Below are 27359 nucleotides of genomic sequence, written 5' to 3'. Positions count from 1 at the left end.
CAGAGCAGAGCAGAGAGGAGGACAGAGGCAGGCTACATCATGGGGCGGCGGTGGAGCAAAGGGAAGCAAAGGTGCCACAGAGAATACAATAGAGGCCACAGAGGCGGCACCACAGAGAATGCGAGGCAGCAACAAAGACGGCGCCAACAGAGAATGCAAGGCCAGAGGTGACAGCGACGCTGCTAGCTCTGTTCTGAATAGAATGGCCACTCCTCCCGATCCTCTAGCTCTATCTGCACTCTGTGTGCTCCCTCTGAAACCTGATTCCCACTGGAATCCTGTTACACGTGGCAGACCACTTTGAGGGCTTTGGTGTGTCTTTGTAAAGAAAATAATGTCTTCCTGTGATCACATCATCCATCCGGCCTGGGTCCGACCGTAGTGCTCCGTTGCAGTTCCAGACTGCAAGTTGTATCCGTGTGTCATAGGCCGCTCACCTCTATGTGATCACCTTGCCATCAATGATGACATGGCCATCTCTGTAAATTGCTTTCTTCCCTTCCGCTCGGGCTGCCCGTACCCTTGGCATGAGCTGTTTCTAGTGTTCCACCTGGGCCTGTGTGAGGTACTCATGGAAAATAGATGGGGCTGCCCTCCAAACCTCGAAGGATGACCCTCTTTTTGAAGAAGTCAATCCTCTTCACTTCATTCTCAAACTGGAAGATGAGTGTTCGTGGGCATGTAAGGTCCTTCCTTGCCCGCCATGCCTTGAGGAAGGGGATTGGGTCTTCTTCCTTCTATTCCAATTGGGTGTGGTACCCTCCTTTTCCGCCATGCCGGTCACTCTCGCATTGAGGCTTCTTGCCCTCCTCATCTTCTCTTCCTGGATGGTTGCATTCATAATCTCCACTCCATTAAGTCCCTTGGAATTACTTGTTACCATCTTCCACTCCCTTTCTGTCTCCTCTTTGATGCCTTTCTTGACCACGTCCTTCCACTCCATGGAGAATGCATGCTTGGTAGCTTCAATCGTAGCTTCCATGTTTCGGGCTAGTTGCTCTATGTGGGGCAATTCCCCTTCCTCCGGGGTGACCTTCTTCAGGCCCTCCGTGGTGGTGGCCATGTCCTCCTTGAGAGCCTCCACTTGAGCTTGGAGTTGTATCATCATGTCCTTACCTTCCATCTCCTTTTCCATTGAAGTGAATTTGTGGAGCATTTCTTGATTTTGTTGATGTTCAACCTCGGAATCTTGTGTGTGGTTTTCTTCTTGTAGGACCAAGATGTCTCATATGCACAGGAGACCTTTGGCGTGATCCGAGTCCATTGGTTTTCTTCCCGGGTACCAAGAGTTGTTCCATGCCTTTAATGGCATTACTGAGGGCTGCTAGGAGTGATCTAATAGTCATTGTTGAGTTAAAGTTTCCCCTGTTTTTGTTTGTTTTCCCCCTTCTTTGTTTGAGAATCTCATCATGGAATACCAGGAACATGGAACATGAGAGAGAGAAAGAAAGAAAGAAAGAAAGGTATATTAAGGGTCTACTATAGACCCAAAGGGCCTATGAGACCAAAGTGATACAATAATGTCCATGGCATATCTCATCATGGAATGGAAGAAAGAATAAAGGAAGGAAGTTATATTAAAGTCTACGAGAAAGAAGAAAGAAAGGAAGTCATATTAAAGTCTACAAAAGGCCAAAATGACCTATGAGACCAAAAGGATTACATCCTGTCCATGGAATACATCATCATGGGTACTAAAATGAAACGAAAGAAAATGATAGAGCTAAAATGTTAGAGATGAGATGCTAGAGCTGATCCGTGTACAAAGTGCATAGGCTCGCATATCATCCTAAGATATCTTGAATGGGGCATTGCAACATGGCACATGCTATAGGGAGGTTACCATGATAGCAACCCTTGAATGCTTGATATATGTCCTCAATTTTGGAGGGATATTTAAGATTAATGCTCCAACTAGGCAAGATTTGCGAAAATTTTGAAAAAGTCCCAAATTGATTTTATCGTACCTCTGTTATTGCTGTTGCTAAAGCTTGGCTTGATATTTGATGTGGAGGCTCCCCCTTCTTCTTTTTCCTGTGTGTGATAAAGCTATCCTTTGTCAAATGAAGAAGGTGATCTCTGTAGAAGGCCATCTTCGTCCCAAGGGGCTGAGCGGGTGAGCACCAGGTCCTTTGAGTATTCAATCTAACAATGTCCTTCCTGATGGCCCTGTTCAGCTCTATGCCGCTGAGATCAAAGGAAGGTGCCTCTATGCTGTACTGAAAAGGGGGGAGTGCTTCCATCTGCATGCCATGTAAACTGAACCAAGTGCCCACCTGCGCATACCAGCATTGTGTGTCTCCATCTAGTGCCAGCTGTCTCAAGCAAGCCGGGGCTATTTGTCCTATGGGAGCCCCCATAATGTGTGCTAGTATGTCACTGTCTGGAGTAGAGCCTTTGTCACGGTGCAGCCCCCATCTCCACCCGCACAATCTCGTGTGGCAATGATGGCTTACTCCTAATCACGTGCGAGATCATCCTCACCAAGGGCCTCTCCATCAGCTTCCATCCATCATATGCTTCCTCCATATCTGTTCCCCCCTGTCTCCTCCTGTGGTATTATAGGTTGGGTCCCCAGATGGGAGCTCCATACAACTGTGCAGGTGTGACTATATAGCATGTCAAATAACCATAGTTTCGTCCTCAGCTCCTGGATCATGCACAAGATCATCCTCACCTAGGGCCTCTCCATTGGCGTCCATCCATCATATGCTTCCTCAATACCTGTCTCAGTTGGTTCCCTTCTCCGTCTCCTCCTGTGGTATAGGCTGCCCCCCCAGATGGGAGCTCCATACAATAGTGTAGGTGTGACTAGCGTGTCAAATAGCCATAGTTTCTGCCTTGGCTCCTGGAACTGTATCTGTGAGCACTGCCTCTCTAGTGAGCCCAGGGCTGATCTGGCTTCAGCTGCCTCCCTCATGGAGAACTTCGGTCCAGAAAAGGTGATCCCGAGGTATATATATGATGTGACATGCTCCTGGTGTGTCTCTGTGTATAGTACTATGTCGCGCCTGCATCTGTCTGTAGAGCCCCATTGCAGTTCCAAACTGCAATTTCTAACTTGGTTTCATAGGAGACACGGTACCCATGCAGTCAGAATCAAGAGTTTTCTGTAATCCGGTGTTTAAAGTGGTGCAGTTGCTGAACATCTCTCATTTTTCTCACAGAAACTGTCGCAAACAATAATACCAGAACCACCAATGTTTGCTCCTCAGTTTCCAGCGCAAGGTAAAACTCATGTTGGTTTCATCAATTACTTTGGTTGGAATGTACGTTCTTGTTTATTTGTCACAAGCACCATTGTAATATTACTATTCAATAGGTTGTATGTATTGTTCATGGTTGCTCAGTCAAACAAAACCAAAATTGTACACAACATAATGATAGGGAGATATGTTTTATCCAATTAGCAGGCGTGCATGTCCATGTGTGTGCATGCACGTGCATGCGTGTGTATGTTTGAATGTTTTTTGTTGCTAAATGATGAAAAGTAACCACAAGTTTATGGGGCTTGCTCTTGGTGCTAGCTTTCATTATGGTAGGATCTTTGCTCTTAGTGCTAGCTTTCATTATGGTAGAATCTGTCGATACAAGGGAACCCTTTATAAGGATATTTGTGCATGGTGCCCTATGTGCCCAGTTTCACAAATGTAGTAGCACAGGTTGGGCAGTGTGGACATCTTATTCTAGAAACACCAGGGCCATTTTGGGAACAGTTATTGTTATCATGCCATTTATATAGAGAAAGTTGTGTCAGAAAAAATTGTAAACATGGAATGCATTGCAGAACAGCATGGAAAGAATAATTCTATCCGTATGTTCAACATACTCTTGAAGAGGCTACATAATGTTTTGTCAATCTTTGCAGATCTTGAAGCTGCAGTCAAAGTTATTGAAGAGATGAGTTTACCTGCCACTCGAGTGGAATTAGCTTTGGCATGTTTGTCTCCTAGCACTGAGAAGAGACCTGCTGTGCCCTTCCAGTACTGGCGCATTAGAGACTATGCTCATGCATATCGCAATGGATCTACTACACCTTCAGATGTACACTTTTTGTGACCTTTTTCTCGAAAAGTTTTGACGCTTATAATGGCTTAAATAAATGTTTACATTTCAGGTTGCAAATCGCCTTATCATAGCCGTGGAAGATTCTCAAAGCAGAGAAACTCCCATGTCGTTGTTTATTTCCTTTAATGCACAAGATGTTCAAAAGCAGGCTGCTGAATCGACACACCGTTTCTCTGAAGGTCTGTGAGACTTTTTAAGATAGATGAATTGAATAAATCTGTTGATTTTACAAATGCTGATGTGATTAATATATTTTGCAGGGAATCCTCTTTCAATATTAGATGGGATCTTTATGGCTGTGAAGGATGAGGTTGACTGCCTTCCGTATGGCTCTCGGGGTATGCTATATACATATTCTGAGTGTGTGAAGAGCTCATTTTGAACTGCAGTAATGAACTTGTTTAACATTCTCAATAGAAGGATGGTTCACATGGAGAATACAAACTGTTTTTCCTTCTTGCAAGAGCTGGCTGTGAGTAATTTAGACTTGAGACTAAGTCATTAAGGAAATGAAATAACAATTTGACTCTGTGCAAACAAGCTGGAAATTCATATTTTCCCCACCCCTCACCCCCATCCTTGTTGATTCTTTTTTTTTTTTTTTTTGGGGAAAAACGATCCTTCTATTAGTTAATGAGAAAACGCCATAAGGCTACAAAGCTCACCTCACAAGGAGGGATAATAAACACAGTGAACACCGGAGCTCCAACCCCGTGGCTGGCCGCTCTCTGGGGGGGGATACCTAGTAGTACATGCGGGAGGTGAGAAGAGCCAAACTGGAGGCCTGTAGTGCCAAGTGACATCCTCGCCCCTCGCGATGAGGAAAGGGCCAGGCTGCCAAGTGCGGAGGAACGCCTTGCGGCGATCTCTCATGCGATCCGAGTCGCCCTGACCAGTGTCCTCTCAAGGTGTGAATGATGTCCACCCAGAGGGCCTGTATGACCTCCGCCGGAGGAGTCGCCTGGCGGTCTATGGCCTCCCTGCATCGGGCTCTCCATATGTGCCAAGCCGTCATGCTGCTGATCATCTCCCATCTGTGCCCGTCCCCCTCCTGGGAGACTGCCGAAGAGAAGTCTGGCGTCGGAACCACCGCCATCGCCCTGTCAGAGCTCTGGATGGTCACACTGCTAGGGACGTCCTCGTATCCAAGGGCCGGGCCGCTGTCCGTGGCCCAAGCCACCGCACCCCACGTCACCATCATCTCACCTGGCAAGCCTGCAAAAACCATCCTGAGAGCGCACTGCCAGACCTGTTGTGCCTGTGGGCAATCCCATAAGCAGTGCCGCTGCGACTCCTGTGCATGGCCGCACCGAGGGCAGGACGCTGGGTGTCTGCCAAAAGCTAGCCAAGCCCCCACAGCCAGTCCTCTATGCGCTGTAAGCCAGAGAAAAAGCGTCACCTTCCGGGGTCGGAAGCTGGCCCAAAGGCGCTGCCAGAAGTCCCTAAGGAAGGCAGGGGAGAGCCCCTGTCGCCGCCAATGCTCGGCCGCCGCCGGGGTTCCCGCTATCCTGTGCCTCTGGATCCGCCGCCCCAGCCTCGCTGTGTACTGAAAAAAGGGGGTGCATGGGCTGGTAGGGGCCGAGTAGGGATCTCGCCAAAGCCACTCGCCTGGATCCCACTGAAGGCGAATAAGAGGCCTGCTGTCCCAAGCCCATAATCTCCAAGAATAGTCCTCCCCTATCGAGGCTGGTGAGGGGTCTACATGCCACTGTCTCTGATGAAAGCCAACCACCCGCACCCTCTGAAAGATACAACCCTGGAACTCATCCAAATCTAGTCGGGTCCTCTGAAGCTGGCCTCCCTCTCCCACCTCGAAGGTGAGTGGGGCGACTCTCTCTGCTGAGCCGCAGACCGCTAGAAGGATCTCATGCCGAGTAAAGACGCCCATCCACTGTGGAGGTGGAGGGTCCTGTACTGGAGTCCGCCACTCCCGGGGGATGGCCGCCTCAATGTCCTGCCTCATCAACTCTCTGCCCTTCATCCCGCTGAGTCTCCTCTCCTGAACCTCTAGAGGCAATTGCTTAAAACATATCCAGTCGTCTAGGGACTGGGCTGGGCCGGAGATCAACGGGCCCCACGACACGTGAGATCGCGATCCAACCATATGACCACTGGGAAGTCGGATCAAGGGGTTCCAGATCAATGGCTGCCTCAGGCGCTCCTCATCGGTGCCCGGGGGAGTCTGGAAGAGTGACGGCCTCAGATGCTCCCAGGCCCTCAGAAGGCTAGCTGCAAAACGCTCCTCGAAGCCAAGGCCCGCTCCTCTGGATCGCTGCTTTCTAAAGATCCACCTGACGCTGGGGGTCCAGGGGCCGCTAAGAGAAGGAGTGCGGCTGAGAATCCTGGAAACAAGAAACTCCTTCCCCGGCTCAGCGCCTGGTAGGAGGCCACGAACCACCAACTTGCCAAGCAAAGCTCGGCTCTGGCAAATAGGATCAACTATGCCCAAGCCGCCTCTCTCCCTCGGCTGAGTGATCACAGCCCATGCCACCTTGGCCGTGGCGGGTCGCCCGTCGCCACCGGACCAAAGAAAGTTCCTGATGAGCCTCTGCACTTGGCCAATGCACGCCCGAGAGAAGGCCCAGCAAGAAGTGATGTACCACATGGTAGCAAGCAGAACCTGGTTGGCCACAACCACTCGGCCAGCCAGAGATAAACGAGCGTTACTCCAATACAGAAGCTTCTTCCGAATGCTCAGAAGAAGGGGGGCTATCTGCTGCTCCGGAGATATGTCAATGCCCACATAGCATCCCAAATAGCGCACTGTAGTGCCGGGGGGCAGCCACTGAAACCCATCAACTGGCCTCCAAGTCGGGGGGGGGGGGGGGGGGGGGGGGGGGGGGGGGCACAGAATTGACCCACAACCCACACGACTTGTGCCAGTTGATCAAAGCGCCCGAAGCTCTGCAAAACCTGTCCATGGCTAAGGCGAAGCGGCGGAGGTTCTCCTCACCTCCCTGAAGATAGACAGCAGTGTCATCCGCAAACTCCGAGTCTAGGAGCTCCTCCGAGGTGCGGATGGGAAGCTGGAGGCCCCGCAAACCTGTATCCTGTGCCGTCAAAAAAGTGCTCATGGCCTCCGCCACAAAAAGAAAAAGAAAGGGCGCCAAGGGGCACCCCTGCCGCACCGAGCGCGAGAGCTGGAACCTCTCTCCGCGCACGCCCTGTATCAGCACCTGGCTATGAGCCGATGTGTAGAGTGCTGAGACCCCACGGATCCACTGAGGGGGGAAGCCCATCCTCTCCATAGTGCCTTCCAAGAAGGCCCAGTCCACCCGATCATATGCCTTCTCGAAGTCGAGAAGGAGCACTGCCAGATCCTCCTGCCGAAATCTAGCCAAAGCCGTAGCCTCCTAGAAAGAGAAGATGTTATCCAGGATGCTCCTATCCTGGATGAAGCCTGTCTGCGTGGAGTTGATGATGTCCGGAAGGTGAGGCTGAAGCCGCCTGCTGATCGCCTTAGCTAGGACCTTGTAGGCCGTGCCTAGCAAGGTGATCGGTCTCCACTGTCTAATCTCCAGTCTCTCCTCCCTCTTTGGGGATCAAGTGAATCAACCCCTTTGCCATGCTGTCCGGCATGTCTCCCGACTCCATGATCTGCTGGAATGCCAATCTGAAACCCCTATGCAAGAGACCCCAGTACCTCTGGAAGAAAGCCACTGAGAGACCGTCCTCCCCTGGGCATTTGCCCCGAGGAAGTGCCTGAAGAGCCGCGTCCAGTTCCGTATCCGAGAAGGGGGAGAGAAGGGAGTGCTGCAAATGGGCCGGCACAACCGGTCTCGTGAAGCTCCAGACTGCCTCCCGAGCCTCTCTCACCCTGTCATCTGCTGGCTCAGCAGAGAGCAGATCCCTGTAAAAATCTGTTGCGATCGCCCGAACCCTGGGGGGATCCACCACTACCTGGCCATCAGCCTGCCGAAGACGCCTGAGACCCTCTCGTCTGAAGCGAGGCCCTGTCGCCTCAAAGAAATCTCGAGTCACTCTGTCTCCAGCCTGTGTCCAAAAAGAAGCCCGACCATGGAATCGGAACTCCACCCTCCTCTCCTCGATGGATCTGATCTCTGTGCGAGCTGACTCCATCTGCTCTGAAATCCAAGGGCTCGTAGGATCCCTCTCCTGAAGTCTCTGAAGGGAAGCGAGACTCCTCCGCAGGCTCCTCTCCTGCTCTCTGAAAGCCTGCAGACGGTCCAGGGCAGCCTGTCTGAGCATCCTACTGATCTCCTGCAAACCCCTGTCAAGATCGCTGGCTGCCGATCCTCTCCTGAATTGAAGCTCCTGCCAGACCTGCTCAACTCTGGTCGCAATCTCGGGCTCCTCTATGAGACAATCTGGAATCCGGACGCTCTGGCCTCGCTCTCCTCTCGTAGGGTCCTCGATCTGGAGAAGCACTAGAAAGTGGTCTGAAAACGAGGAGCCTGCAAGTATACCCACAGTGCCATCTCTATCGCAAGCCCACTCATCAATGTAAAACCTGTCGATGCGGGAAAGGTTAACTCCTGTGGCCCGTCTATCCGAGCGCGAGAAAGATAAACTCCCCTGCAACCTGCCAAACTCCGAGAGAGTCCACGGATCCTGGCCTCTCACCTGCAGCACTAGTTCCTCCCAGGCAGCAAGCTCCGGCCCATGAATGGTCTCCTGGTTGCCCCCAATCCTGTCCTCTGCATCCTCCAGCATGTTGCAATCCCCCCCTAGGCACCAATGGTCTGCCATGGGGAGGGACTGCCTAATGGTGCTCCAGAACTTAGCTCTCCCGGTCGCCCCATTAGGGGCGTAGAAGTTGAGGAAGCCAATGCGGTCTTCCCCAACCCGAAGGATGATCCACTGCGCTCGACCCTGGACCAGAGTGCGAGAATCCACAACCTCGGATAGAAGCTGCTCGGTAACTGAGATGCATACTCCACCCTGGGACTGAATCCTCGTCCATCGGGGTGGGACCTGCTGGCCGCCTATCCCTGACTGGAGCATAAGTGCGGGTAGGTGCCTGGACGCCAGCCGGAGTCGCCTGTCCGCCAGCCTGTGCTGCCTGCTGGCGTCTGTGACGGTCCCTGCGGGCCGGGTGTTTCCGCCGGCGAACCTCCTGCCATCCGCCAGCCTCCTGGGACTGCGCGGCATCCTCCGCCGGGGCCTGCTCGTCAGATGATGGCGCCTGCTGAGACGAGCCAGGGATGTTCGGTCTCTGAGGTGGATGGCCACCCCTCGGGCCTCCTGAAGGGGGTCCAGAGGCGGCAGAGCGTGAAGGATGAACCCCCTTGCGGGGACAGGCGATTGAGGTGGCCCATCTCCCGACAGATGTAGCGCTTGCCAGGGAGGCCGGAATACTCCACGCATTGTATCAGATGTCCTCCAGAAAGACAAGGGAGGAGGATCGTCTTCGGGAGGGACTCCAGTGACGGAACCACAACACGAATGGCCGGGAGTCCTGCTGCCCGAGCTATCACTGAAGCCGTTGTCTGAGGCGTCTCCACCACCTGCCCGAACGCCTTGCCAATGGATGACAAGAGGGGCAAGTACTCCCTGCGGAGTGCAGGAAAGCAGATAGTGATGGGGAAACCTGTCGCGCCTGCTAGCGGGTCAGAAGCGGGGTCGAAACCGTGAGTCCATCGCGCCAGGAACGCCCGGGATGAGCGGAGGGCAATGGGGCTCCGAGCCAGCACCGTCTGAGCTGCCTGGGGGGACTCGAAATCCACCTGGTAGTAGCCACGTCCCAAAAAATCGACGCTGACGATCTTGGCAGGCACGCCAACGAGGCTGCCTTGCAGAAGGTCGCAAAGCTCTCTCCGCATCGGACGGCTACCCACTATCTTGCAGACCAAGGAGGAGGCCTCAAGAGCGGATACTGTGGAAACAAACAACTGATGATCTGCATCTGTGAACTCCAGACGGAGACTGGAATCGGCAGGGGTAGTCGGAGCGGCTTCCATGGAGTCCTCCAGAGGGAAAAGGCCAGAGACCGGGGTCACCAACGGGAGGGACACAGCCCTACGAGGAAACGGAGAGGCGGAAGGAGAGACGATAGCGGGGGCGGAGCAGGGGGGGGAGGGGGGAGCTGAGGCGGGGGAGCTAGCGGTGGGAGGAGGGGCGAGACGGAGGGGGAGGTGAGGGAGAAGGCGGGGGGGGGGGGAGAGATGGCGGGGGAGGAAGCGAGGAAGGAGGCGGGGGGGGGGGGGGGGGGGGGGGGGGAGAGATGGCGGGGGAGGAGAAGGCGGGGGGGGGGAGAGATGGCGGGGGAGGAAGCGAGGAAGGAGGCGGGGGAGAGAGGCGGAGGAGATGGCGGGGGACAGGCGGGGGGGGGAAAGGGGGGCGCGCGACGGCGAGAAGCAGCAGGGGGAAGGTAGACGGGAGGGGGATGAGGAGGATCTCGCAGGAGCATATCGACAGTCTTGATATGAGCATCCTTGTTGATTCTTGTCCAAGACTAACCAAGGATCATCTGTCATGGAACACACCTAGAAGCAAGGCTTTAGGTTCACCTCCCAGGCATAGAGTCCATCTGGACTCACCCTCCAGCCGGATGCCATGTCTACACCCTAGGTAGAGCTCCCCAGCGGTAAGACTTGGTGTCCCATGCCACCAAGCCACACCGTGTAGGTGTCCTTGCGGTGAGCAATCCTGTTGGACCTTAGGCTACGAGTTAGACTAGATGATCGTGTCCTAGAACTATGCCTTGAGTTCACTCATATAGGAGCCTGGGTCCTAAACTTAGTCGTGCTTTTATTATAAGTGCTTTCCCATAGTTCTTTTAATAGCTATTCCTCCTATTTAAAGTCTTCTTGCACTTAGTGTGAAGCTGTCCCCTAGCCAGGCACCCCTCTTAACTTGGGATTAACCCACCCTAAGTTAGGTGGCTAGTGTGGACATAACATACTTCCCCCCTCCAGGACCATCGAATCTCGATGTCCTCAGCAATGAACTTGGGAAACTGGACTGGCAGATTTCAAACGGATTCCCACGTAGCTTCTCGGTCAGATCTTCCCTTCAACTTAATTAGGTACTCAATATAAGAACTTCGTCTTGAATGTTTAGTACGGTGATTAAGAACCATTTCTGGCTCCTTAGGAATATATTCATTTTTCTCTTCTCGGATTTGTTCTCGTGAATGAACCATCTCATCTGAGTCACCTAGCTTCTCTTTCAATCTAGAGACATGAATGACTGGATGAACTTAAATACCCTAGGGAAGTAGTAAGCAATAAGCAACATCACTAGTCTTCTTTGTGATCTTGCCGCCTGTACTGAGCTCAGATCCATAGAGGCGCAAAGGGTTGAGTACAGATACCATGCCAGAGCTTCCTTTTGGATGCAGGCGAGAGATAGGGTCACCGGGATTTCTCTGAGATTGCAGGTCACCTCAGGCGGAGAGATGGTATCCGTAGGTTGCGAGGCTAGGATGGATCTATCGTTTCGCAACCCCCCCATGTGAGAGCCATAGCCATAGATTCCTTCAGATCCCTTCTCACGGGTGCCCCCATATCCTCATAGGTGGTGAATGCGCGAGAGTGGGTCTGACGGCATACAAGAGAGGTGGTTTTCCCCGCTCTCCAGATTTTCCTATTGACACCCTTCACAGGTGAAGAGTTGGCGGAGGCCATGACTACATTTCCTAGGGGCAAAGGCCCAGGAGCGGGCGGGCTTCCTATCTCCTTATTTCGTCACTGGAATCTCATGGAAGGCGGCCTTAGAGCAGCCTTCAACGAGATTATGACTATGGGTGCCATGCCAGAGAGGCTATCAAAGGGTTTACTCTTCTTGATTTCCAAAGAGGGCGGTGATAGATTGGAGATTCGGCAATGGAGACCCATCACTCTCCTTGGGACCGCTTACAAGATTTTGGCCAAGGCCATGCCGGAGACTACAGCCATTTCTTCCCGATTTGATTTATGATACTCAGAGAGGTTTTGTTCAGGATCGGAGCATTATGGACAGCATCTTCACTTTCTGGGAGGCGACTGCTTTGGCTAGGATGTGCCAGCAGGATCTTATTGTGCTTCTACGATAGAGTTGATTGGGGCGGCTTTCTGGAGGGGACGATGTGCAGGATGGGATTTCCGGAGGAGTGGGTCCATGGTGTTTTTGGACTTTACTCGGCCTCTCGCAACTAGGTTCTCATTGAGGGAGCTAGAGGTGACAGATTTCTCCTCTCTCGCTCGGTCTGACAGGGCTGCCCTCTAGCATCCTATCTCTTTCTGTTGTTGACAGCATGAGCAAGTGTGTCTTAGCTCGGGAGACTGAACTTCAGGGATTGCGTCTCCCCATGCGTGCACAGGAGGAACTACTAGACTCCGAGTTCACAGATGACACTTTAGCATACTTATCAAGAGATGAGGGAAACCTTCAGAGATTTGCAGAGGCAATAGAGATCTTCTGTGGTGCATCTAGAGCGCAGATCAACTGGCACAAGTCGTGTGGATTTTGGGTTGGCTCATTGCCCACCCGACTTGGCGTCCAGTTGGTGCTTTCCAGTGGATCCTGAGGGGCACTCCAGTCCGTTTTCTTGGATGTGAGGTGACATCGATATCTCCCCGAAGCATAGTTAGCGCCTCTTCTTCTTCAGAGCATTCGGAAGAGCATTCGGAAGAAGCTACTTTACTCGAGTTCAGGGAGGCTTTCCTTAGCCGGCTGAGTAGTGGTGGCGAACCATGTTCTTGCCACCATGTGATATATCACTTCTTGTTGGGCCTTCTCCCGGGCTTGCATTGGTTACGTTCAACGATTGATTCGCAGCTTTCTATGTGCTGGCATTGACGGGAGGCCTACCCGGGCCAAGGTGGCCTGGAGAGTGATCATTTAGCCGTGCCACAGAGGGGGCCTAGGCATCATCGACCCCGCCATACAGAGTCGTGTCCTTCTGGGCAAGCTGATTGTTAGAGGCCGCCTTCCAAGCGGCAAGCCTCTAAAGGATTTCCTCTTGACAAGGATTTCACCCCATACACCAAGCTTGCCTGGGGGGCACCTTGGCCGCAGAGCACTAAATGGATCTTCATGGAGATGCGGGCATAGGGCTTTATCACAGCTTTTGAGTTTAGATTTGTAGCCAGTTTATTAGGAGCGTGGGATCATCTCAGGCCGGCGCTTCAGCAGTCTGTTCCAGTAGCCTCCAAGGAGTGTCTCTGATAGCCCTTGCTTTGGAACCCCTTGATTGGTCTACTTGGTGCTCACATGTTAGGGGCCTGCCCACACGTATCCTGGGGAGCTTTGAGCATGGGCCCTGCTAGGTCCCTTGGAGATAGGCTACATTCAGACAGCTGTCCCTAGTGGCCCATGAGAGGGCTCGTGGTAGTTCATGGCACTAATAAGAGCTCCACCTTGGTCACCTTTTCGATTAGACCTCATGGCAGATCAGTGAGAGCAAACCCCCCTTGGAGAACTTTAGGGGATGCACGCTGTAGAGGGTGAGGCTGATTGGACTCCATGCACATTGACACACCACCGGCCAAGGTTGTGGGCTGGGAGAGACTTTGGCGCTTATGGATTTGGGAGAGCCGGCCCATCATGCGCCTCCGGTGTGACCCGGGGGAGTGGACTTGGTATGATCCCGCAGACAGGGAGGAGGCTCCGGGTAACCCATTTTTTGCATACATCGTAGGGCTTGGCCGTAGGATCCAGATGCCCAAGGTTGAGGGCACTCCGGCAGTAGGACATTGGCAATCCTAGGGCCTCTCATTGTGCTTTCTCTTAGATATCTGGAAGAGGCTATGGGACGATTTTCGACCTCAGAAGATCAATCTCTTATTGTGGCTACTGGCACATCGGAGTTTGGCGGTAGGCACATGGTTGGCCATTGGAGGTAGACCAACAGTATGTCCGAGATGTGGCCATTCCGAGGAGTTGCAGGCGATGTTGTCTATGGGACTGCCCGAAGGCTTAGTAGGTTTGGCAGTAGATTCTCCGCATTTTCACCATGGACAGGGCCTCTTCCCATACTATTACGTGGGGCATTGTTGTTTGGGCCACCGAGGCCAAGGTTGTCATGCCTTATGAGGAGAAAGGTGGAGGACTAGCCCTTCAGGTGTCTCACCTTCGCATCTCGATAGTGATAGTCCTAGCCTCATTAGACTCTTGGTTCGAGCCAGAGATGGGAGATTTGTAGCAGCATTGCAGCATGACACATCTAGAAAGCTTGATGCAGTGAAGCCATCGAAGGCACCGGATGCAGAAGTGTCAGAAGCCTTCTTGAGGCACTGGTGACTTGGTCCTTTTCTCACAGATAGTGGTGGTGAGCCCACTTGGCACTATAGACCACCTATGGGTATTCTCCTCCCCCCACCCATTGTATGAGACAGCCTTCTCCTCATAGAGCGGCCAACTGGAGGAGAAGTGCATCCTTCCCCCTTTTTGTTATTTGATCCTCTTTCCATACATGGAGGTGAGTTTGTACTTAGCCTTTTAAGGCTGTTTTTTTGGTAACTAATAGAAGAATCTTATTTTTGGGAAAAAAAAATATAAATTAAATTAAAATAAAATAGAATCTTGTCCTCGATTCGGCCTAGGGAGTCTTACAACAATATTGATGGAGATACTTTGCCACTTAGATTCTGGTATCTCAAGTGGATGAAGTAAGCCACCTTGCCTAAGGCATTCAGCCTTATTCACTTGGCATTGGTTACACTTTTAACATAATCTCCAATATAGACCGTCATCTATGGCTAATAAAGGTTTCTTTTGACTAACGTAAGAGTTCTTTGAATTCTCGGATGCCCTGCACTGGGAATATCATGACATTTGAAAAGTATCATTTTTCGAATTTCATCAATGTCTGGCACACAAACTTTGTTATTTCTTATCAGTAACCCTTTTCGAATGGAATACTGCTGGACTCTTTTCTAGGATTCAGATCTCTTGAGTTGCCTCTAGTCTGAACTAGTTGCCAAATCCTTCTAAAGAAGCAATCTCCTTGGCAAAGCCCTTGAAGAGAAAGATAAGATCAATTGAGATCTCAAATATGGAGAGAGCATCGACTTCAGATATTTTACTAAGTGCATCTGCAACCCAGTTGCTATTCCCAAAATTACATCAACGTTGTCTAAATTGATGAGGTGGATTCAAGGTTATCCCGATAGTCTTCGATTTGCAATTCAACATTTGGAACTAACTTGTCCCAAATCTGGGGGTTCGTCCCCTTCGCAATATTGACTTGATACTTGTGATCACTTGCCTTCGTTGGTAGTCCTAGTTTCTGCACCCACCGAGAGCTCACAAAGTTATGAGTTCTTCCGTTGCCAAAAAGTACAACTATCTTTTGACCCTTGATCCAACCCTCCATTCGAGAAAGTTGATTGGCCAAAGGCTAAAGTACAAAAAGAACAACCTTTGCAAGTACTATCCTCAAGGTGATGAATCTCGATGGAAGAGATTCAATCATTACTCGATATCTCGTGAATCTTCACGGATGACTTTGTTGATTCACGGATACGGGCTGTTTTCCTGACTGACCTTGCCGTCTTTCCGTGACCTTGAGTCGAGTGAGGTGAAGGGAGATGAGAATTAGGGTTTCATGTGGGAGACATACACAGAGAGAAGAAGGGAGAGAGAGAGAGAGACATTTCGGAGCCATGATCTCCTCATAGAGCATAGAATAGATGTCTCTCTCCTCCTGAGGAATGTCGGGAATCTCCTTGCACTTCATGATATCAATCTTATCTGGATTCACTTGGCGAGGCTCAATGGGATGACCCTTTTGTTCTAGCAATCGGAGATTGCAATGACAAAAGACAAGCCTCTCCAATTGTGCTGAGGAGAGTCTATTTCTCTTTTTCGTGTGAAAAAGAGTCCATGTACTCCAGTTTCTCTCACAAGGCCCTGAACTGCAATCCTGGGAGAGAACTCTCAATGCAATCCGTCTCTACATTGTACAAAAAAGAATGTTAAGTTAGAGTCAAAAAGAGAGTAGCATTTGAATGTAGATTTTGAAAGAGTAGGACTCAGGAGACAAAGATACAAGATTCAAGAATCAAGAAACCTTACCAAGTTGGGTGTCCCAATACCGTATTTCTCCCACCAAGACACTAGCTCCAACTGTGTCTCTCTGAGCAATGCAGTAGCTCGCCCAAACATATGGCTACCGTTGCGGTAAATAAGAAGCTCATCCTCGAGCTTTCTCGTAAGCTGTATATCACCTCCCACTCCCACCAACTTGGTAATGTACTCGACCCATCCTGACTCTAGCTCCTCATTGAGGTACTGCTCCTCATTCCTCCAAAGGGGATGCAAAATATGCATGATGTATGAAAGGAAACGTTTTTAAGGTTTTTAAAATATGCATGATGTATGAAACGCGTTTCATACAGGACGAAACGTTTCGAAACGTTTCGTACGTTTCGAACCTGTACGAAACGCGTTTCTATGCAACTGTGACCCCAACAACCTCCCACTTAAAGGCAAAGTGTCCTTAAATGAAGGAAAAGAAAAAAAACAGCATGTACATGATTATATACAAGGCCATATCAAGGCTGAAGCTGGCCTCATCCAATGCCCATCAAGTGTCTGCAATGAGCAAACCGCTCTGGTGGCAAACTCTTTGTCAACAGATCAGCCGGGTTGTCATCCGTATGAATCTTGACAAGCTGAATTTGCTTGTTCTCTATCACCTCTCTGATGAAGTGATGCTTCACATCCACATGCTTCGTCTTTGCATGAAAGACAGGGTTCTTTGCCAACTGGATGGCACTCTGACTGTCACAATGCAACAATGGAATATCCCCTGTATAACCCAAATCAACCACTAACCAAGATAGCCATAATGCCTCCTTGCAAGCCTCTGTGGCTGCAATATACTCGGCATCTGTAGTAGATAAGGCAGTGCACTTCTGCATCCTGGATATCCATGACACAGCACCTCCTCTGAATGTAAAGACATAACCGGTAGTAGACTTCCGGTTATCTGGATGACCGGCATAATCCGAATCCGTGTAACCATGCACTAATGCATCCTGTTTGCCAAAGCATATGCACATATCCTGTGTGCCCTTCAGGTATCTCATAACACCTTTCACTGCTTCCCAATGCTTCTTGCCAGGTTTGGCCATGTATCTAGAAACCACTCCCACTGCAAATGCAATGTCGGGCTTGGTAGCAACCATGGCATACATGAGACTGCCACAAGCTGAAGCATACGGAATCTTGGCCATATCAGCCCTGTCACTATCCGACTGTGGGCTGTCCATAGCACCAAGTTTCACATATGGAGGCAAAGGAGTACTAGTCTTCGTCCCCCCCGTCCATATTGAACCTCTGCAAAATTTTGCCAATGTATTCCTTCTGAGACAAATACAACACATGCTGATTTCTGCCCCGAAGTATCCGCATACCCAAAATGTGATTTGCATCACCCAAATCCTTCATATCAAAGGTCTGATGCAGCCTCTTCTTCAAGGCATCCATCTCTTTACGAGATTTCCCGGCAATCAACATATCATCAACATACAAGATGAGGATCAATAGACTGCCATCCAAAGCTTTCTTGGTGTATAAGCAATGATCTATGTCACTTCTCCTGAAATCCTGGGATTTCATGAATGTATCAAATTTATGATACCATTCCCTTGGTGCCTGTTTGAGCCCATAAAGACTCTTTTTCAGCTTGCATACAAGCTTCTCCTTTCCATTCACTGCATAACCCTCTAGCTGTTGCATATATATCTCCTCATGGAGATCACCGTGAAGAAAAGCAGTCTTCACATCCATCTGAATCAAATCCAGATCATCATGAGCAACCAAAGCTAATACAGCTCTAAGTGTGGTCATTTTGACCACTGGAGAGAAGATCTCATCAAAGTCCACACCATATTCCTGCTTGAAGCCCTTAGCCACTAACCTGGCTTTGTATCTTGGCTTTGCATCAGGTGCAATTTTGAGCCTGTAAACCCATTTGCATGGCAAAACCTTCTTGCCTGTAGGCAAATGCACCAACTTCGATGTTCCATTTTTGTGCAGAGAATCCATCTCTAACTTCATGGCATGCTCCCAAAGAGCCTTGTCTGCCCTCTGTAAAGCCTCCTTGTAACATGAGGGCTCCCCACAGTCAGTGAGCATCAAGTAGTCAACCCCTGGAACAAACCTGTCAGGGGCTCTGGAGGGTCTTGTGGACCTCCGTACCCAATGACCATCATTTGCAGGTTGCTGTCCAGCCTGCATATCACCTATTGGTGGCTCCTGTTCCATGCCATAAGGTTGAAATATTATGCCCGGTATCTCCTCTAACTGTGGGATATCCATTGGGATATCTTCTGCCATCTCTGGCTGTCCATTTGGATTATTTTCAGCACCATTTAAGGGCTGGTTTTGCTGCTGTGATGGCTGATTTACAGCCCTTGGTTGTTGTCCATGATGTCCATCATCATCAAAGATGACTCTGCCAGGCTCTTGTTGCCTTGCAGGCTCCTTATACATGCATGTTTCATAAAAAATGACATCATTGCTGCGAAATATCTTTCTATTCACTGGATCCCAAAGTCTATACCCCATTTCACCTCTGTCACCATATCCTAGGAATATGCATTTGTGAGACTTAGGATCAAGTTTGGTGCGCATTTCCTTGCGTATGTGCACGTACGCAACGCAACCAAACACTCTCAAGTGCTTGTAGGACAGAGGCTTTCCTGTCCATACTTCCTCTGGCACTTTCCCACCAAGCCTCGTGTTAGGTGACCTGTTTAAAAGATGAACGGCTGTCATAACAGCTTCAGCCCAAAAACCATGAGGTAACGTAGCATGTGACAACATAGAACGGACCCTCCTGAATGGTCCTGTTCATCCTCTCTGCTGTCCCATTTTGTGGAGGATCATAAGGAGTAGAGAGCTCCCTCTTGATGCCTTTAGCATCACAAAAGTCCTGAAACTGTTTGGACATATACTCTCCACCATTGTCGGAACGCAAAGCCTTCAGTGTTTTGCCAGTTTGATTCTCAACAAGAGCAACAAACTTCTCAAACACTGAGAATGTATCACTCTTCAAACGAAGAGGATAAACCCACACCTTGCGTGTGGCATCATCAATAAAAGACACAAAATATTTTGCCCCTTCCAAAGAAAGCTGAGGCATCTCACATACATCTGTATGCACAAGCTCTAACTGAGCATCTTTCTGTCCAAGAGCTTTCTTGTGGGGGCACTGGAGTTGCCTGCCATATATACAATGCTCACAAAACTGAAAACTTGAAAACTTTAGAGAAGGCAAGTAACCCAAACGAGACAATTGCTCCATTCCTTTGACACTCATGTGTCCCAACCGGCTATGCCACATAGAGATTTTCGGCAGCTCGGTTGCATTTACATTAGCATGGTGACAAACACCTGCATGCATGAAGTAAAGAGAGTGTCCACCTTAGAGCCTCTGGCAACAACCAGTGAGCCCTTACTAATCTTCCACTTTCCACGACCAAATGTGGTAACATAATCAGCATCATCAAGCTGTCCAGTAGAAAGCAGGTTCTTCTTGATCTCAGGCACATGCCTGACATCATGGAGCATAAGCTGTGAGCCATCTGAAAACACAAGCCTCACATCACCTCTGCCAAGAATCTTGCATGCATGGTTGTCACCCAAATAAACTACTCCTTCATTGCCAGCAGTATACCTGACAAACAAGTCTCTGCAACCTGTGACATGAAAGGAGGCACCTGAATCAATGATCCATGAGTGCATACCATGACCATCTCCTGTAAGAAGTGAATGGGCATCAAGTGAAGACGTGAATAGGACTTCATCCTCACTGTCACCTGCATGTGACACATTGACTTCTTCAATCTTGACTCCACTTTTGCCCTTTGGCTTTGCATCTTTGGCTTCATCTTTGTCTTTGTCTTTGCCTTTTCCCTTTTCCTTTTGATCATTTTTCCATTTGTAGCATTGCTTTTTGATATGTCCCTTCTTGCCACAATAATGGCATTCCAAATCCTTTTTGGAGCGGGACTTGCTCCTTCCCCGTTCTTGGCTTTTACCCCTTTGTTGGGATCTCCCACGTGCATTCATTGCATTGGACTTTCCAACAGAATTGTTCTTCCTGTTCATCTCTTCTTGAAGAAGAGCACCCTCCACATCTGCATATGACAGCATAGCATTTGAATTGCTAGTGGCTGTCCTGAATGTGTCCCAACTCTCTGGCAAAGTGCATAAGAGAAAAGTGGCTTTGAACTCATCGTCCATTGCCAACTTTTGATTGATGACCTGGCTAACAACACCATTAAACTCATTTAGATGGGTTGTCATAGACGCCCCTTCCTTCATTTGAAGACCTATGAGTTTCTTCAACCAAAACACTTTGCTTGAGGCACTTTGTTGGGCATACAAGTCCTGCAATCTTTGCCACATTCCCCAAGCTGTCTTCTCTTCACGAATGCTGAAAAGTAAAGTGTCTGACACAGACAACATGATGGTGGATCTTGCTAGCTCATCCATATCTTCCCACTCTTCAGCAGTGAGAGAAGCGGGCATTACACCCCTTTCTTTGATAGGCTTGTGCTGCTTCTTCTGGAGCAACACATTATAGCATTGGGTTTGCCAAATGTCATAATTATGTGAGCCTTCAAGCTTCTTGATGTGAAGCAATGAAGAGCTCTCACCTGTGGTTGCCATAGCAATATGCAACCTGTCACAGTCAATGCCTGACTCCCTGCAAGATGTGCAAACACTGCACCAAAAGCACACAAAGTGCTCACAGTTGTTCTCCCAAAGTTTATCTCCCACTGCGGAAGCACGAATGCAACTCTACTCCCACTGTATGTGATTAAATCACCAAAATCTGGTTGCTGCAGATTTAGGACAGCACCTTAGATGTGCTCTGTTCCCCTTCAAAAGTACTGTACAACAGTACCAAGTGCTTAGAGAGCAGTGTCTGCACGGATGCCCTCATAGAACACCAATGAGTTATGTGATTGAACCCAGGTGATAAAGTAAGACCCTCTCCGGATGTTTGACATGAGAAGTGCCATCTTATGCCATACTCATTTGGCCTTTCAGCATCCTTCAGTGGTTTCAGGTACATGGATTTCAGATTGACTGTAACATATGGATCACAACGGTAGGCCCATTGCCTACCAACATGCAGTACTACAGAGATCATTTCTTGAGATTCACATCAGTTGGTTTCATATGGAGACCAGTTTATCTTGATGTCTTCATGTCCCCTACTATGAGGATAGCCATTGGCCAGATTAGGGTATCATCCCATAGGCTGAGGATAGAGATTGGCAGAGCTGAGTGGATACCCAGAGAGGACAGGACATGTAGACTCTATCAGACGGGGGTTGAGTTGGAGGAGCACCATGTTTGCGAGTGTCCAGTTTACTATGAGATCAGAGGGAGATTTCATTGTCTATTCAGAGAGGGCTTTTGGACCCTTATCCCGGATCTTGGACTACCCAGATCAAGAGTTGCCTTGAATGACTCCTGCGAGGCTCAGCCGACATAGAGAATCACTACTTAAAGATCCTCGCCCCCAACACTTCTCCTGTCAACTTAGCATCACCAGTTTTTTCCAGCCCAGAGGGGTGGATAGGGAGGCACCAGAGCCCACCACAGTGGATACGGGAGCCTATACCATAGTACCCCTTTGCAGCAGGCCCATGGGAGTCACATCAGATCGGGCACACTCTAGAGAGCTAGACGCCCTCGTCCTGTCGGACCCCCGGCCAACCCCAGCTCATCAGCCCGAGATTCTGGAGATGCGGGCTCATCCTCACAGCAGACTATCGACAGCTCTAGCCCTTTTGTATCACCCATGATGGACATCTTGCATGGGCCCTTGCCGGGCATACAGGGTTGATTGACTGTTTTTATTCAGCTCTCCTATATCCCATCACTTATGCCCTATACCTGGCATAGTAGGATCTAGATTTTTCATCTTGTATAATCTTAGAGTCTGAGATCTTAGCTTTCAGTTTTCTGTTTTCATCCATGACGAGATTTCATGGACACTATGTATACATCATTTGGTCTCGTAGACCTTTTGGGTCTTTTGAAGATGTTAATATAACTTTCTTTCTTTCTCTCTCTCCATCTCTCTCTACACACACACACACCCCATGGAAATCTTCCATCGACCTTAGCTTAGGTGCACTGTGCAAACTGTGACCCTACCAACAAAATCTTCGTAAAGCGCAAAATCCTAAAGCCCAAGTTTTTACCACAGGTGGCACAACATGGTTTCACAAAGTTAGGGAGGTGAAAAAAGATGCAATTTGTGTGGCAAGACTGCGTGAATGTGGAGTCATATTTGTTGGCAAGACAAATCAGCATGAACTTGGTTCAGGGACAACAGGGAATAATCCTCATTATGGGTATGTAAAGGTTTTACATTCACAGTCCCTTTAGACCTCATACAATGTGACACATTAATTTCTCAGCTGCAGTAACTCAGCAATAATGAGGACATTTGTTTTATACACCACGATGTCAACCAAGTAATATTCAATGAATTTGCACCAGGACGGCTAGAAATCCCCATGATCCCAAGAGATATACAGGAGGTTCTTCTGCTGGGTCTGCTGCGTTGGTTGCATGTGGACTATGTCCAGCAGCTCTAGGAACGGATGGTGGAGGTAACATGATTCTTTTCGCCTTAGTTTTTGCATTAAGCTCCAAGGCTTTTCTACTGACATCAATGCTAAGCAGGCAGGTAAGATTAAGCCACTGTTTAAGATGTTATTTTCAGGGTCCGTTCGTATACCATCTGCATTATGTGGCATTGTTGGCTTGAAAACAACTCATGGGCGCACCTCAACCGAAGGGCAAGTCTATTTGATATGAAATTTGATGTGACATCTGTTGAAGGCTTTTTGTTTTCCCCAACAAGCTTGTGCTTGAGGATCTGTTTCATATGCTAATGGGTTATTACAGGGTACTAGAGCTCGGATGGACAGTAGAGGTGGTTACACCTATGGCAGGGACAGTTGAAGATTTATTGCTTGTGTAAGCCTGTTAATGGTCATAATTTCTTTACATTGATTTGTTTGGCTTGGTTGATTTGCTGTTAATTCCTCATGCCTTGCTGAGTTTCTGAATTCAGAGTCAATCAAACATGTGTACATCTAATGCATTGCCCTGGTTTTTCATAGACCCATTTAAGCCTTAGACAAGGAGAAAGGGGAGAGGGGGCGTGAGTACCACACCAGGAAAGGTATCCCCTGTCTTTTAAGGTCACATGATGCTGCCTCTGTACCTGGCATTCACAGAGTAATCACAAAAATGCAAGCTGCAAGTGGTTGAGGATAGCCACAGTCTCCTTGTAAAATAAGTGGGCAGCATTTGCATACATGCTAGCAAGACCAGGTGCCATGTGCCAACATCTCCTTTGCTTGCCCAATCTTTGACAAAGAGAAAGCTTGGCCTGCTAACCCAATCGCACAGAAAAATGGCCATCTATTTTATCAAAGAGGAGAACAAAGGCCATTGGTTAACCAAAAGTTTCCATAAAAAGGGCCTGTTAGCTGGGATCTCATACCCTGGTGTGTACTTGGAAAAGACTGGAAACTGTTGGATTCGCCTCCCCAATTCGGCCATTTACATAATAAATGGGATGATTAGATTACTTGTGCAACCTAAGATATCATATAGACTTGGTAAGATATCATGTACTAAGCTGGTCCTCCCAAATCCAAAGCCACCATGTAGAATGTGCGCGATCACCTCCATTGGTGGAGGTTTCCTCCATTGGATTCGTTTTCTGCACACATTGAATCTGCCCTTCCAAGGCAAACATCTATGGGATACACACCTCTATTCATGGCACCTAAGTAAAACAGCAAAGTCGGTTGCTACTCAAGGCGTCGACAATATCAAGGGGAATCCCTTTGGTTATGTAGAGGATTGTGGATATTACATGCACATGCATAAGCTTGAGCGATAAGGCAGTCAATGAAGTCTTTAAATGCTCACTTTTACTTTTAATTACTTTTTAAGAGAAGGGGTCCCAATAACCACTGTTGGGTCCCCACCTTTTGGAATTTTCTTTATTGCTGAAGTTGAAATGAATACATTATTTAGGAACTGACGTGTCCTGAATGAGGAACTGGCCTATGATGTGTAGATTTGCTGCCTTCTTGGCAGAACTGAGGGCGGGCCTGAATTCGAGGTTGAACAGGAGGCTAGACTGCATATCCATGCCTGATCTGTGTATGAGCAGCTGTGTTCTTGATGATGAAGATCAGAGGACTGAAATGCAGGGTCTTCACAGCAAGATGACTGAGCAAAGGTTAAAATGCAGGTGTATGCTGGTCGGACTTGCTGTTTTAGCAGGCTAGGAATGAACACAAATTGCTGGACAGACTTGGAGACTATGGACAGCAAGAAAATGGGCTGAACTAAGTGCTAACTGACCCTGCTGAAAACTTGCCCACATGCAAACATGCATAAGCTGTGCTTAAATGCACAATTGCAAGGGTGTCAACTAATGTGTAGACTGCTGCGATGGCTACATCGCTGTGAAAAGGGCATATGCAAGCAAGCACAAGTTCAGGGAGGCATACTCAAACAAAACCCAAAGATGAATAGGTGGTTGCTGATGTCTCGTATGAAAGATGGGCCTGGTTTATATAGAATTCTCAGCCCTTCCTCAGTCCCTTGTATCGTATGCCAGAAACAGTGCCTAGAGCCAGGTCCAATTGGCCTCCTTTTTAGAGTGCCCATTTAATTGGACCTTTTTTTTTGGGTAGGAAAGAGACTTCTATTACGAAAGAACAAAAAAGTGCGTGTGTACATAGATACTTTCAAAAAGGCTGGCGAACTTATTTAAAAAGACTTGTCCAGCATCCGAAAATTGGTCTAATAGATTGCTTGGAACATAGTACACACTTCAACTCTATGTGACCACATGGGACTACGCATGGGCGCCTTGTGACTTTGCACTGGTGCCTCATTGACCTACGTTGGCTTACCATCATGGCAGTTAGAAACTCATTCCTAGTCTGGGATCACAATTGGCTCAATGAAAATTAAAACTTGCATTTCGAGTATAGTTATGTTTTCCTGCCATCCAAGTGCAGTGGGTGGGCGTGACAGTTTATTGTGCTTAGCTTGTTGATTGGAGATGCATGGCCTCCAAGTAGTTCATCAACAATGCTGGGTAGTTGTTGAAGAAGTTGTGGTGTCACCATTTGCAGGTGGACATGGACATTAGTTATGGTTGTCTGCCATTGTAAAGTCCTTCCCAAATTCTGCCCTAAACACAGCTGAAAAGCAAGGTTAGTCCAAAACCAAATCATGAGGTAACAGGCTAGCTCACCTCCCAACTTCAACCGGCATCCACCGATCTCCCCTGAGCCAAGGCTACAGCTTCCTACACAATCATGTAGGCCTATGTCTAACTCTGGCATCCCATACCACCGAAGCCTGCCTGTAGGCCTTCGAGATGCCAACCTACGTACTTGCCATGTGTGGCACGAGCATATCTGCTCTGTTGCTTCCACACAACTTTGTCTCATAATAACCCAAGCTCTCACTTATATAGGGAATAGTGCACTACACCTATGCCATAAATAGCTAACTCGTTGTAAAAGGCCATTAAGCTTGTTTATCTATCCAGGAATCCTAGCCAAGTATTGCCTGCTAATTCCTAATTCCGGGGCTCCCTAAGCCCGCTGGATTGGCACCGGTTCTTTGAAAGCACAAGGACGGAAGTTGGAGTATATAGTCGTACTCTGGAGCAGCATGTCGAACATCTCCAAATCGTATGCAGGAGGGAGAAGTTGTATGCCAAGTATACGAAGTGTGAGTCCTTCAAAAGAGAACTCATATATCTAGGACATCGGATTCCTCGAGATGGGATGAGCATAGGTCTTGAGCGGATAACAGAAGGTTTTGGATTGGCTGGTTCCTCCGACTGTGAGGTAACTTTGGGCGTTTTGGGTTTCACCGTCTTTCTTAAGAAGTCGGTGAGGGATAATTTGGAGTTAACTGGACTTTCATGGACCTCCTTGGGGGTAGAGGACCAAAGTCCAATAGCCCGATTTCTTGGAACGAGAAGCTTGATGAGGCTTTTCGAGCTCTCAAGTTTAAGGTGAAGGAAGCACATGTTTTGGCCTTGCCGGATCCTAGTATACCATTTGTTGTCGAGATAGATGGTATTGATTTCACGATAGGCGCGACATTGTTCCAAAATTGCTGACCTGTGTCATTTGAAAGCAAGAAGCTTGATGATATGTAGGTGAGATGGTACTCTTAGGAGAAAGAGCTATATGCGGTTATGCATGCTCTGAAAATTTGGCGACATTATCTTTATGGGACCAAATTTGTTGTGTTGACCAACCATGAGTCGATTAAGTACATATGTGATAGACCTAAGTTGAGGGGAAGGAAGGCACGGCGGGTTGAGTTGATGCAAGATTTTGATACAGAAATAGGAGAGTTTAGCGACTTCTTATGGGATTTATGGTTTCTTTGAAGAAACAGTACTATTCCGGGTAAAGGTAGCATTCCTTGAGGACTATCCTCCTGAGTTTTGAACTCAGGTTCAAAAGGTTTACATGTGGTAGCATAATCACGATCTGGCCAGCCTTATGTAGGTATGATTTGGGTAAGTGAGTTGCTATAGACATAGTTTTACTTGAGGTAGGATTGTCATGGATGAGTGTTCTACACTGATCTCTATTTGGAGCAAGATTGCAATAGATGGGTGTTCTATATTTATGGAGCCCCATAATTGTGGGAGAGATCATTTAATTGGTCAGGATCTGGCTATATGATTATACTGAGCATTGCACATGTTCAGCACAGAGAGATCATTTGATTGGTCAAAATCTACCTATGATTATACTGAAAAGGTTACGTTTGTTATGGATGTCAACCCAAGTTTCCCTTGAGAATTAGAACTTGAAGATGTAGTTCTAGGTGTAGTCCTAGAAAGAATTGACCTATTGTACAGCCAATTTCACAGTTGTGCATTTGGCATAGGATATGGTACAGTAGGAGAGTTATATCATGGATGTTGTGGCTTGGACATGGTCTCTTTGAGAGATCATTTATGACGAGATTGTTCGGATATATGATAGTTATGTGGTTCTGAGAGGGGGAAGGTATTTTTATCCCTTGGGTACGAGGAATTACCCAATCCTGATAGGATAGGTAATTTAATTGGCTACGACAATTGTCTCTGTGATGCTAGATTATCCGATTCCTTGGGAGTTAGATTGAGGGATTGTTGTGTTCCTCATGACTCTGGTTTGAGTTGGTTTGTTTTTAGTTCCGCTAAGATAATTGTAGGGACTTTGCCTGCAGATTTAGTTACTTCCTACGGAAGAGTTACGAGTGGAAACTGCATGAATTGTGATGGAGTCAGTTTTGTGAGATATAGTTTGAGGTTT

The 27359-nt window shown here is 48.5% G+C and overlaps 1 protein-coding gene across 1 annotated transcript in view; it reads left to right on the top strand.

The window, feature by feature from the left end:
- LOC147629622 (fatty acid amide hydrolase-like) overlaps positions 1 to 24273 on the top strand; it is a 140467-nt gene extending 116194 nt beyond the window's left edge. Inside the window, exons 4-11 of the mRNA XM_086811117.1 lie at positions 3168 to 3228; positions 3869 to 4044; positions 4118 to 4247; positions 4329 to 4406; positions 22193 to 22340; positions 22489 to 22601; positions 22715 to 22790; positions 22900 to 24273. Coding sequence (XP_086667243.1) covers positions 3168 to 3228; positions 3869 to 4044; positions 4118 to 4247; positions 4329 to 4406; positions 22193 to 22340; positions 22489 to 22601; positions 22715 to 22790; positions 22900 to 22975 — 858 coding nt within the window. The 3' untranslated portion in view covers positions 22976 to 24273. The remainder of the gene's footprint in view (positions 1 to 3167; positions 3229 to 3868; positions 4045 to 4117; positions 4248 to 4328; positions 4407 to 22192; positions 22341 to 22488; positions 22602 to 22714; positions 22791 to 22899) is intronic.
- The last annotated feature ends 3086 nt before the right edge of the window (positions 24274 to 27359 follow it).

Source organism: Cibotium barometz, chromosome 17 (assembly GCF_041138505.1).
Source record: "Cibotium barometz isolate CiBa-2024 chromosome 17, ASM4113850v1, whole genome shotgun sequence".
NCBI lineage: Eukaryota > Viridiplantae > Streptophyta > Polypodiopsida > Cyatheales > Cibotiaceae > Cibotium > Cibotium barometz.
The sequence above is the reverse complement of the archived record's forward strand: the minus strand, read 5'-3'. Positions and strand labels throughout refer to the sequence as shown.